Source organism: Copadichromis virginalis, linkage group LG5 (genome assembly GCF_057382275.1).
Source record: "Copadichromis virginalis isolate Kocher_CV1m ecotype Utaka linkage group LG5, C_Virginalis_male_GT1.1, whole genome shotgun sequence".
NCBI lineage: Eukaryota > Metazoa > Chordata > Actinopteri > Cichliformes > Cichlidae > Copadichromis > Copadichromis virginalis.
The window spans coordinates 23,575,129-23,588,008 of record NC_140622.1 but is presented as its reverse complement, the minus strand read 5'-3'; the positions used below and the strand labels follow the sequence as shown (position 1 = coordinate 23,588,008).

Here is a 12,880-nt window from a genome sequence, read left to right as displayed (position 1 = left end):
ATCTCGTAATTATGACTTTATTCTCAAAATCAGTTGCACATTGATGATTTTTGATGGCTACAGTCTAATTGTTTTATATTTCAACTTTCCCTCATATATTGTCTTAAAAGTCTGATGGATGATTATAAAGAAATTAAAGTTTTCCCCACATGCAGCTGAAACAGTCATGCCTTGAAAACATGCTTTCTTCTCACATTCATCCAGGCTGCTAAATTCTTCTGCTCTGTGGTGCTTTGTAGTTTCTTTACCTTTTTGTCATCTCGCTTAGACGTCCTGTCTTTTTTTTTTTAATTAAAGCAGACTTCAGCACTTCATCCTTTGTGATTGTAAATGCTTAAATAAAACAACTTGAAGAAACAGGTGTGACTCTCCTTTTCAACAATTTTAAGTACACATATATTTGTAAACTGTATACATACACAGCCTTCTGCTGCTTACATTCTTTCTATTTCATCTGTAGATATTTTGAACATCTTATATCTCTATTGTATTTCTTCTATTGTACCCATTGTAGTTCTTTATAGTTGTTTCTATTGCTTTTAAATAATCATTTATCCTATTTATGCATTTAAAGTGGATTTTTTCACAGCAAAGGAAGAATGTCATTGCACAGGGAAACAAATATCTTTACTCTGCATATGACAATAAAACTTTGATACACTAAATTATGTTTTTTTTCTTACGTGGCCCTCATTTAAAAGGTCCCCCCCCCCTCTTTTTTCCCTTGCCCCTCCTCTCCTTCGGCCAAAGCAGGCACACCTTTCCCTCCGTGGTCCTCCAGCGTTTCTTACCTTCTTGTCGCTGCTTTGAGCCTCGTTGTCTGGCTGTGAACTCTCACCCCAGCTGCTTGGGAAATGTCATACAGGCAGAGGCCCGTGCTGCAGTAGGGGGGCGTAATAGGAGGAAAAAATAACATTTTCACTGCTCTCACTGCATCTTTTTTTATTCGCGTCTCTGAGGTGCAAGTGCCACATCCCCGCTACCAACACCACCAACAGCAGCAGCAGCCGCCGATAACTAACCGCAGTCTCAATGCTCACCTCGCATTAGGACTGATATTTAAAAAAAAAAAGAAAAGAAAAGAAAAAATCCGTGCCAGACATGTGAGTAGCAAACCATCGCTTGTCGCTCTCCACTTACCCGGTGATTGCTGTGCGCTCTCGCTATTGTATCCTCACACCAACGAGAACAGATGGTCATTGAACTGTGTCGTTGTGCTTTTGGTGTCACTGTGCTGTTTTCGTGGCTGCACGATCGCGTTTGCGGGGCAGGCGGCAGCCTCGCTGGCGGCTTGTTTTGGGCTCTGCGTCGGCTTGGCTAATTGAGCAACGAGGCTGTGATTTTTCGGCTGTAAATAGCTCAGTGGGAGGGAGACCCATTCATTCAGTGGCCGTGTGATAAGTGTGTGTGATGTAGCTATTAGCTCTTTAGCCCGCTTGCACTCATCCCCCCCCCCCCCCCTTCCAAGGTAGCCGTGGATTTGGTGTGGAGACAAAACCAGCCTGGTGTTTCCAGTCAGATGCGGAGGCCCAGGTTAGAGCGCACATAATGCGGCGGTGTTGATGTGAAATGTGTTTTTGGCCCCTCTGAGGAGCACAAACTGAGCTGGAACTACAAAGCTGATGCAGATGCGTGCACGGGGACGCAGGGGATCATGCAGGAGGTCTCGTTATTCGCTTGTGATCTGGGATGTACTTCAGTGCAAGGAACTCCCTGTACTTTTTTTTGACTGACTGTAGTATTCTTAAGTGTTCTGCGGGGTTTGTTTGGATTATTGCAACGATTCATTGGTGTACTTACTTCCTTTAAACGCCCCCCTTTTTTCTTTAAATCCCAAACTTCCACATTGGCATTACCGGAGCTGTCTATTTCCTCAATTCCTCTATTTCCCGCATTTGATTGGATGCTTTGGTTCTAGAAAGCTGGCATGATGAGTAGAAATATAACTGCAAGATACTGTGTTGCATTCTTAGGCTATAATTTGACTAATTAGGGTATTTACTCCATTATATATCTAGAAACACTACTGACATCCAGCCATTACACCGTCATCTCTAAACAGTCATGTTATTATTATTATTTTTAAATAACCTTAAGAATAAATAGTCTTATTACAGTTTTTGGTCCTCAAAGATTATAAAATAGCTACATGAAGTTCTGAATTTATTGCTTTTTGTAATTAAATTTGTCAGCATGTAATTGAAAGGTGATGGGAAATGTGCGGAGGAGGAGATGACATGCAACAGGTTCAGAGTTTTAAAACTCTGGGATGTTCACAATGACCAAACTCATGCTTTCCATATGGTTGAAGACAAGGTTCCTGCAATGATTTCCAACTCTTCTACTCCTCCGTCCCTCATGGTTTCAGGGGGAAGAACATTAATCCTCTTTGGAAGATGTCAATCCAGCAGACTAACTGGCTTGTGATGCCAATGCCCAGCAGAAGATCCTGGGACTGAGACGCGGATCCCTTTACACTGATGGCCTGGACTGAGTAAGTCATTCAGTGTTTGTTTATTTATTTTTATATGAGCGCTGTGTGTGATAGTGTTTGCTTCATCCGTGACAGGTTTCAGCTGGCCTGCTGAAGCTATGGGGAGCTGTTGGAGCTGTCTATACAGAGACCCCATCCGAGACAACCATCTCACCAAATTTAAGGTCAGGAATCCCCCAAAATCTTGTATATGTTTTTTTTTTTTTTTTTCCCTCCTTACATAACAACTGTCCATTTGTGTCCATTTAAACTGTAGTAAACTGACGTGCCTTCCCCTTCACTTCACGTCATGCTGTTTCCGCCTCTGCTAGGTCACAAATGTAGACGATGAGGGCAACGAGCTGGGCTCTGGGATCATGGAGCTCACCCAAACTGAGCTCATTCTTCACACACGTAAGAGGGACGCCATCCGGTGGCCATATCTCTGCCTGCGTCGCTACGGCTATGACTCCAACCTGTTTTCTTTTGAGAGCGGCCGCCGCTGTCAGACCGGGCAGGGTGAGTAACATTTTCTCTGATTTTCTGCTTTGGTTACACGCCTGTAGAGTCGCTGTGGGAGTTGTTGTTGTTTTGTACGTCTTTTTGTACTAACCTAGGTTGTCCTTGTAGTATCTTTAGGTGTGGGCCACTTTGGGTAATTTGAAAGGATTCAAATGTAAGTCATGCAATCTGCTCCAATTCATTGAACACTCATCAAAGGATGACTTGGTGTGTGTGTGTGTGTGTGTGGGGGGGGGGGGGGGTGTTTGTGAAATTAAATACAACTCTTATTTTAAAGGCAGTCAGAGGTGAGCTTGCGTGCTTACATTTGTGGAGAGCAGTTTACTGTGTTCAAGAATTAGTTTGAAGAAAATCTGGAGCTTCAGGTGAAAAACAAAGCAGGGAGTTTTGACTTTTTCTCCTCAGCTCTGGACAAGAGCTGTGATGATCTGCGACACAGGAACTCAAATGGGACATAAACTGTTAACCGACGGCTATCCGTCGATGTCCACCCGACAGGAAAAAAATGTCAGTCTTTTGAAGCAAGTGATAGATGAAGTGACCGAAATTAATCCAGAAGTGAAACTGGTATTTTTGCATTGCACCACAAATCATGTGGTGTCATGTAAGTCGGTGCTAAATATTAACTGTAGTTGATGTAACTAAAATAATTAACTTGGTCGGACTTTGGCTTCACTGCTGGTCGAGCACTTCAAGTCCCTGCTGAATTTTTTTTATTCTCCTCTCAAAGAGGAGAAGTTTACCCACATGATGAAACATGCTCAGAAGATGTTGGCTCTCTTTGGATCTACCTTCATATGTGAACAAACATTCTCAGTGAGGAAGTTAAACAAATCCATATACAGAACCTCTCTGTGGCCATTTCCACCTGAGGCACTGAACCTGACTTTAATGCAGTTGTTCAAGTCCCAAAACAAACCAGACTTCTCTCTCAGTGATCGAGAAAAAAGGAACCGACCACCTCTGTAATATGGCCGATGTCTCTTTCAAGTAAGAAGAGACCTTTGTACGTCCTAAACGTGTTGTCATTGTGCTCTGGGTTTTTTTTTTTTTTGTTTTTTTTTTTAAAAATAGGAATCTTTGCATTCAAGTGTTCTCGGGCAGAAGAGATCTTTAATCTGCTCCAGGAGCTGATGCAGTGCAACAGCATCAACGTGGTGGAAGAGTCGATGATGATGAGTCGGAGCGGTCACACACCAGAGATGGACATGTCTCGCACACCACAGACACCCAACAGTGAGTCACACAACACCAAACGCGCACACAAACAAAAGGATGCACTTTGAGACTAATTGCAGATGTTAGATGCAGTAATCCGTCGCTAAATTTAGCAGAACTTCTACAAAAAAGGCTTTGCAACTTTATTTTGGAGTGTTTTTCTTAAGCTGATGAACTATTTTCCCACACACTTTCTCAGAGTGATGAGTCTATCACCATCTTTACTTCTGAATGACTCAGCCTCTTTAGGAAACTCTTTTTATACCAAGTCATGCTACCGAGCTGTTGCCAGTTAACCTATTAAACGGTTTCTTTGAGTCTTTGGTTGCCACTGTTTAAACAGTTCCTGGCATCAAAATGAGATGAAACGGCTGCCTGATAAGTTAAATGCCTAATCAGTGTGTGAGAAATGGAGGTTTCCATGTCACATTCTTCTAAATGACATATTAGACCTTTTCATTCTTGAAATGCTTAATCTTGAACTCATAATTGAAGAAAAGTTGTCAGTTTCTGGAGGAAAAACAAATGAGCCTCTTTTCCCCATTAGGAGTTTTATGAGACGCCTTTCAGGTTATGAAGTTTGCCCCAGTTTTGTCATATTTGTTTACAGTCTCTGCTACTTTAGTGAGAGGCAGGTAGCCTGTCCAGGGCCTAATAGCAAAGTGGAACGCTTACTGAGGAGCCTTTAGGTTAAAGAGCCCAAGATTTCCATTCAAAATCAGTGAACACCAAAACAGAGCCAGAAGAGAGTCAGTGTTGAGCAGTCATGTTGCTCATTAACGGTTGCATGTGTTAAAGAAGACAACAGTTTGGCAACAGGTTCACTATTTGAAGGTAAAATAGTTTCTACTGCCCCCAAGTGGCGACAACATCAATTGCTTCAGGTTTAACCAACAAATGCGTAGTGACATCTCATCTCATTTCACACTTTGAAGCGTAACACAGCCAGAAAGACTTGCTTTCATTATTACATTTACATTACTGTATTAGGAAAAGACACTACCATGTCAGCTAACTGAACCTCTGTAAATGCACTTCAAGCATTCCTTCAAGCACTTCAAATGGTCCTAAAAATGGATATCACTGTTATCCTCTTTGGCTGGAGGATAAAACAAAAAAAAACAAAACATGAAAAATCAAAACATTGTCATATTTTATTTTTGATTGTGAAAGTGCTGCTGGTCTTAAAAGGTTTGCTTTGGTGAAGTTCCTTCTTCTTTGGTGATTTGTTATTCTTGTTGATATAATCCCTTTTTAATGTTGTGGGGTTTTTTTTGTTTTTTGTTTGTTTGTTTTTTTTATGTATCCACTGATTTACTGCAAAAAGGATTTTAAATAACACTTTAACATTTAATACTTTACGTGACAGCCTCACTTGATTTATTTATTTATTTTTCTTTACCTGTACCAGCTCCAGCATTTCCTATCCAGGCTTTTCCCAATGGATACCCTGGTTATCCAATCAGAGGAGATTCCTCTCAACCATCGATTGCTGATGATCATGGACATAGCCTCATGGGTTTGGAAGACCAGGTGAGACCTCTGAGTGCGCTTTTAACTGGACTTTAGCTGTGCTGTTTCGCCAATGTAACAAAGTCTTTATTTTCTCTTACAGACCCACACCTATGTAAATACTGTGAGCATGGAGGGGGATCTTTCCATGCGTCATTGTGTGCACTCTCTACCTGAGGTACGGCCTAGCACTTTTCCTGAAACAACACGGGGAGCCATGCCTGTAGGGGGCCAAGGAAATCCGCAGTCCAACCTGCGGTGCTGTCCCCTCGAGGAGCATAAAGATCCTCAGGTGTTCCTACAGACGTCCTCGCAGGAGGTCAAATTCATGCTGGGTCCCACTCCAGCGCAACGGCATCTGCTGGAGAGAGAGAGGGAGAGGCACGGGCACAATCCTCACAACCTTCAGCCAGTAGAGGGCGCAGCAAGCTCAGAGACGGAAGGAGACGAGCCCTCTATGCACCTGTGCAACTCTCACTCCTACCACCATTTCCATCATCACATGCACCGGCACCTGGGCCATGAGCACCAGGAGGGCTGCCAGAGTGGCGAGCTCACGTACGAGAATATCAACGGCCTGCGAAGTGGCCGTAAGCAGCGTCTGAGTCCCAGCAGCGTGTCGCAATCCGTAGGTTCAAGCAGCAGTAGCAGCACCGGGGACAGTCATTCTCACTCCCTCTTACACGGTCACGGGCCGACATCGCTACCCCCGCAGGGGTACTCCTGTGAGAGGGGCATGGGTGGAGCTCATCGTCGGACAGCTCTGCTTAACTACGAGAACTTACCCTCTCTGCCGCCGGTGTGGGAGTACAGCGCTCTCCAGCGGGATGATGAGCAGGAAGAGGAAGACGATGACCAGGATGATGAGGAATATGAAGAAGAAGAGGAAGATTTTGATGAGTACGAATTCTCAGAAGGCCCCGGGACACCCAATGGTTACCATCAAGACAGCCGGGGCATACACAGAGACGCCCTGCAGAACTATGTCAACACAGAGCAGGTTCAGCCTCCCCGGCTTCGACACGCCTGCCCCCCGCATCCACGGCCGTGTCACCCAGACAGAGGGGGGCGAATATTTAGCTTTGATTTCCGCAGACGATCGAGGTCAGGGGTTGGAGGTTGTGAGCACAGCCACATGCCTCCTTCGCGGCAGCTGAATTACATCCAGGTGGACCTGGAAGGAGAGCCTCCCTGCCAAGCCCTCAGCAGCGGGGGTGCCCAGACCCAGCCACAGCACCAGCGCCTACCACCCAAAAAATGTGGTCCGCAGGCACCCCGGCGCAGCGAATGCTACGCAGTCATTGACCTAAAGAAGACCGCTGCCATGTCCAACCTGCAGAAAGCTCTGCCCAGGGATGATGGGACTTCCAGAAAGACTCGCCACAACAGCACAGACCTGCCTCTGTAAATGGTGTTCGAACTGAGAAGGAGCAATGAAGACAGATGAAGGCTTATCCTCATCTTAGCACACTGGACCCTTCACTGTCATCCATCCATTCAACTGTCGGGCTGATCAGTACAGTACAGGTACCTAATTAGAAACTTACTGAAACCTAACTGTGCATATACAAGCAAAAGAGAAATCTCTGAGGAGAATTTGCCATTTTATTTTGTGTTGTCAGATATTTGGTGTAAAGCTCTCTGGAGAAATCTGCATTTTTTTTTGTTGCAGATAATTGCTGGATATTTGAATATTATTATATCTAACCATAAAGTCACATATGTGTATGTAAAATATATGTATATTTGACTTTTGGCTTAGTTTGGCCGAGAGTTTAGCAGAGAGTTATACGTAGAAGCAGTCGTTGCCATAATGTTTTAGTGCAAATCTTTTAAAACCATCCACACTCATAAATGTTGTTGCTCCTATCATATAGTTTGCCAAACACTTTGAGTGTCAGAGTTATGAACCTCATCTCCGAAATTATGTTGTTAGCATGAAGGATGGTAATGGTTCCTCCCAGATACTGGTCAATGTTCATACCTCATCAAAAGCACTTAAATCTAATGTTGTGGCTAGTAGAAGAGACCATTATTTGTTACTGTATGCCTATAGAGCATTTTGCACACAATCCTATGGAATTGTATTTCATCTTTTTTTTTTTTTTTTTTTTTTTTTTTTTTAAGGAGTTATTTAGTTCAGTCCTAGCTTAAAAAAAATGATGGCTTAAACAAATCGAAGAGAATGTGATATTTGAAGAAATATACTAAACTAAATGATGGTGAAAGTAGCACACATGCATTAAATGAGCTTTAGCTCCCTCCTGTCAACATGCAGCAATTGAAAAAGTAGCATATCAACTTTGATCACACCTCCTGCTTATCATCTCAAACCTGCAGGAGGTTCACGCTTGTCACGTTGCACTTTTGACCCTGGGCCGCTGAAACGCTCTTTGTCACCACTCCCGCGCCACTGGAGCCACAGGTTGTGTCCTTTTACCAAAAACAGGGGTTCAAATATTTCCCGGAGATAATAATGTAGATAGTTTATTTAAATGTTCTTGAAAGAGATGCTGATAACCTCAAATCGTGGCATTAAGCTATAACCTCACACAAAATGTTGTCAGTTATCAGGTACGGATGTTCTGTTTGAAAAGGGTTGTCGCAAAATCATCCACTGAAGATTTTTGTGAGAGAAATTGTCAACCAATTAACAGATATTTATTTATTTATTTATTTATTTCACTTTAATTTATTCTCTCTCTCTCTTTTTTTGTTTTGTTTTGTTTTCCACGTGACGACCAGCGTTTTGTAGTCCAGTTGGTAATATGGAGACCAAAGTTTCACCTCAGATTACCACTGGACACTGATGTATTACTGTTATAACTGTGCTTAATTATATTTTAAACAAAAGAAAGACTGTATTTATATTTTAAGTGCCAAAACTTAATTCCAAACTGTACGATGAATAAAATCAAATGTGCCATTTGGGTTGGTAGAAATCTATAGGACAGAAAGGCATAAGAGGAGAACAGTCAGAAGACAAAAAGGAAAAAAGAAAATCCTGCTTTTTAAGGATAACACAAGCTAAAATAATAAAATCTGCACATTCCACCTCATCCACATCGACAGCCATTTCGAAGGGGCATATAAGAATGGTAATCTTGTGGTCTGATAATCACTGTTAGGGTGGTTTTTATGCTGCTACTTGTACATACTGACAGTAGCCCATGTAAGCTACATGAAAAAAAATGTGATGTCAGATCCTTATCATATCGTTGATAGAAGTAGCATTGTTGTGTTCTCCTGAGATTTTTTGTTTTGTTTTGTTTTCTCAGAGCTGTAGAAATGTCACGTACCATTTAATTGAATGTTTTATTTGACCAATATTTCATGTAATCGAGATTGTTTTCTGATTAACTAACTGTCTGGTATGGGGAGAGTTAATGGAAGCACACAGATCTCTTTCTTTGTTCTGCTTTTTTTTTTTTTTTTTTTTTTTTTTTTTTTTTTTAAATGAGCGTTCACATCAGGGTGATGTTTTCAGCCTATAAAGGAAGGCCAGATGTTCTATGTTTACACATGTGCGGGCCTTCAGATGCAGATGTATTGTGGCATTAAGCTGAAGTTGGTCTTTTTTTTTTTTTTTTTTTTTTTTTTTCATGCATTTTTCTAAGCATTTCCATTAAATGAGACAAATGTATTTTTTAACATCTGTGCATGAATTGAAGTATTCAAGCTGAGTGGAAACAACCTTTTAAAATGTGTTAAGAATAAACAGAGCCCAACCAATTTATTGGTGTGCAGATGTTATCGGACGATATTAGCTGTTTGCTGATATATTAGTGTTAGGGTTTATAATTTTCAATAAATAAAAATTAAAAAGGTAGAGAAGAGACAAAAAAAACACCCTTCAACCATGCTGTTGATGTTGCATGGTTTGTCCAACAGAGGGCACTCAACAGCAACAAAACAACCAGCTGATCCAAACAGAGTTGGCCAGAGTGTAAAGTCATAAATAAATAACAAGAAAAAAAAATGCTGGGTAATTCTTTTTGTTTAATGTGCCTGAAAGAGAGAAAACAAAATAAATGTTTATATTGCAGTATTGGATATTAGTATCTTAAAAATTTGTAAGGACTCTTATGTGCTTACGTGAAGCTGAAACCTAAAACCTAAATTCTTCTGTTCCCTGAAACTATATATTATCATATTTCAATTCCCACTTCAGATATTTTCCTCAAATAGAAAAACAAAACAGAAATAAAAACTTGTGTGAACCATTATAGATGTAAAATTTTGAATTATTGCTCAAATATTGTTGTACTACTGTTACTTTCAAGATAAAGTAGTAAATGTTCAGATTTTCTAAAATTTGATAATATGTAACCAGCAAGTTTTTTTTTTTTTTTTTTTTTTATAAAAATATTTTTGCCCTAATTACTTATTTAAAATCTTCAGATAATTAGTTAAAAGATGGCTACCAATATAAAAAAAAATCTGCTACTAATGTTTTATTTTAAGTGATCAAAAGGATTTTACAACAACAAATGTTATCTATCATTTTTTTAACAATCCATTTAAAACTACAAACATTAAACCTGAAACTGTGAAACTCTCAAATGATTGACAAAGCAGTTAATCAGCTTTCATTGTAGTAAAATAAGTGTAACTTAGCTTCCTAACTTTACATAAAAGTTGCTTGTTGTTTTTGATTTTGTTCTTTGACAAAAAAACACGTTAACTCTCCTATTTATAAAGGGAAAAAAAAAAAAAAAGACCAACTTGTAGCTGCCGTTTTTGCTAGATTTGTGAGGACATTGTTGTGATACATCAGAGGGATGTTTACATTTTTTGCAATAATATGTAATTCATTGTTTTGCCAATCCAAATTGGACCAATATTTGAAGATTATTGAAATGTATAGTCTAAAGAAGTGTGGTCTTAATGTATTTAATCATGTTTGTCTATGAATCTTATTATTTGAGATACAATGTTCATTTGTCAGCCTCAGTAGAGTGAATTTAACTTTAAAAAGAAAAATGTTTTCTTGACTGTCAGTTAGCTCAACATGAACAGTGCCATATATTATGTTACCATTGCCAATACTTCAGAGTTTATTGCATTACATTTTTCAAAGCTGTGGTGATGTATCATAAACGACTCCGTAAGTCAATCATTCATTTTCTCAGAATAATGTTACGTGTGGTTTTATAGGTGTTATAAAATTCTGCACCATTACCGTGATTGCCACTGTTTATTGATTAACAATCAATGACGTTTAAGTAATTGTTTTTCAAATCATTCAGCTTCAAAATACTCGCTGCTGAGGTCAAACGAACTCGGGGGCCATAAGATAACGGCACCCACCTCATTACTCACTGTGATTGGCCTGGTGCCGATGCTATCTCAAGCATTTACTTTTCATAAACTTTAGTATTTATGCCTAAGGCATGATTCACACAGGTGTCTATGAGGTTGTCAGTGTGGTGTGGTTGTTTCTGCTTGTGCAATCTGCAGGGCAAGTGGCAACGAGTCCTCCCATTAGGTTCCCCAAAACAGCATTTATTTGAAGGGGTTGTTTTAAAATAAAAGTCAAAATAAAAATAATATATATTCTTTGTGTTTACTGTGAAAGCGTAATTGCATACCTTATCCATTAAAAAATAAAAAAATAAAATCTTGTTGTGCCTTGCATTTTCAAGCTGAAGAAATATCTTTACTGCCATTGATTGTAGCATCCTGATGGAGAAAAGAAAGTCAGCACCTCTTGAAGGTTTGGAGACAGAAAGCAAAATAGCCTTTTAGTCTTTTGTGTTGTACTTTGTAGTCAATCCTGATGGTCAATCACTGTATTTTTTTTTTTCCCTCTTTATTTTTCTTAAATGAAGTTTGTTAAAAGAGAAGTTTGGCATTTTCGGAAAAACGAATATTTGCTTTCTTACTAAGAGTTAGATTGATGCCACAGACACTTATGTGATGTGAAAGATGTAGACATAGGTTTGTGAAGCCCTGGTTTGAAGCCTCAATTTTAGCATGTCATCTGCTGCCATGATGGGTTTTTTTATTTGGCACATTTTGAACAGAGGGTGACATGCTAATTTATCAGCTAACGCTGGCAATCTTGGGTAACTTGGAGAGCACATTGGTGTTAAGTAACATAACACTAAAATACTAAAAGAAAATTAAAAAAAAATAGAATTTCATTTTGTTTTTGTTTTTTTTAAATACTATTTTACTGTTTAATTATTTGAAAAAGCATAGGGGAAGGCTAGTAGACAGCTAATGCTAGCAGCCACTTGTGTTGGTAGGCTAACTACCTTTTAAAATGCTGTTATAAAAATATTCATAACTCACCACTTTAGAGTTGTTATGAAGTGATAAATTGATTCATTTTTATTTTATTTTAGTTTACACGGTTTAAAAATGCTTATTTATCCTGAATGACTTGCCAGTTCAGCAGCTTTATATGTGTTAAAATGATAAGGTTTATCATGCCTAGCTTAGCTCAACTTGACTTAGAGACTGAAAAGCATCCTATCTTTATTTGCAGGCGCTCTGCTTGTCAAAGTCCTGCTCAGCTGATTTTGTGTTTTTAAAGCCAAATGAATATAAAAATGGACGTTCAGGAGCAAAGAGGAGTACTGTCAGTGAAGTTAAGCTATCTAGAATGACTACTGTACATAAGAAGCATACTGTGGTAGTATTATGAATCGTTTCTGTCTGACAAAATGTTTAAGTTTGAAACACGTGGATAAAATGTCTATTTTTAATCTTTTCTGAAGGTGTCATTATAGTTGAAGAAAAGAGACATACGCTTGATTAATTTCTGAGACTTCTCGGAGAAATCCAGTTTGCCAGCTCAAGTTTGGGTATTAAAATGTGAATTCACATTATTAACAGCATTGTTAAATTTTTTTATTTTATTTTAATTTGATTATTTTATTTGTTAAGCACTGTAGTTAAAATAGAAATTGCCGAGGCTCAGAGGTGTTGCTTGGCAGATTCCACTACCTTTGGACTTAAACAGGGCAGCTGCTTCAAGTAGCTGACAATCTTCACGCTGAACTAGCAGTCTGCAAGTGGCAGCTTTATATTTACTGTAAAGACATGAGATTGGTGGTGTTCTCATCCAACTCTTGAAGGCAGATAAAGCATTTTTCCTAAAAATGTGGGACCATTCTTTTAAGTTGTTGAAATTGAATCTGAATATTT

At 39.5% G+C, this 12,880-nt stretch overlaps 1 protein-coding gene across 1 annotated transcript; it reads left to right on the top strand.

Moving 5' to 3' along the window:
- Positions 1–818: 818 nt before the first annotated feature.
- On the top strand, positions 819–7,794 carry frs3 (fibroblast growth factor receptor substrate 3). The gene is made up of 7 exons (XM_085456861.1): positions 819–1,103; positions 2,369–2,494; positions 2,570–2,658; positions 2,806–2,992; positions 4,070–4,231; positions 5,625–5,746; positions 5,829–7,794. Exons 3-7 carry the CDS (start codon positions 2,593–2,595, stop codon positions 7,131–7,133), a joined length of 1,842 nt encoding a protein of 613 aa, XP_085312987.1. The 5' UTR covers positions 819–1,103; positions 2,369–2,494; positions 2,570–2,592; the 3' UTR covers positions 7,134–7,794.
- The last annotated feature ends 5,086 nt before the right edge of the window (positions 7,795–12,880 follow it).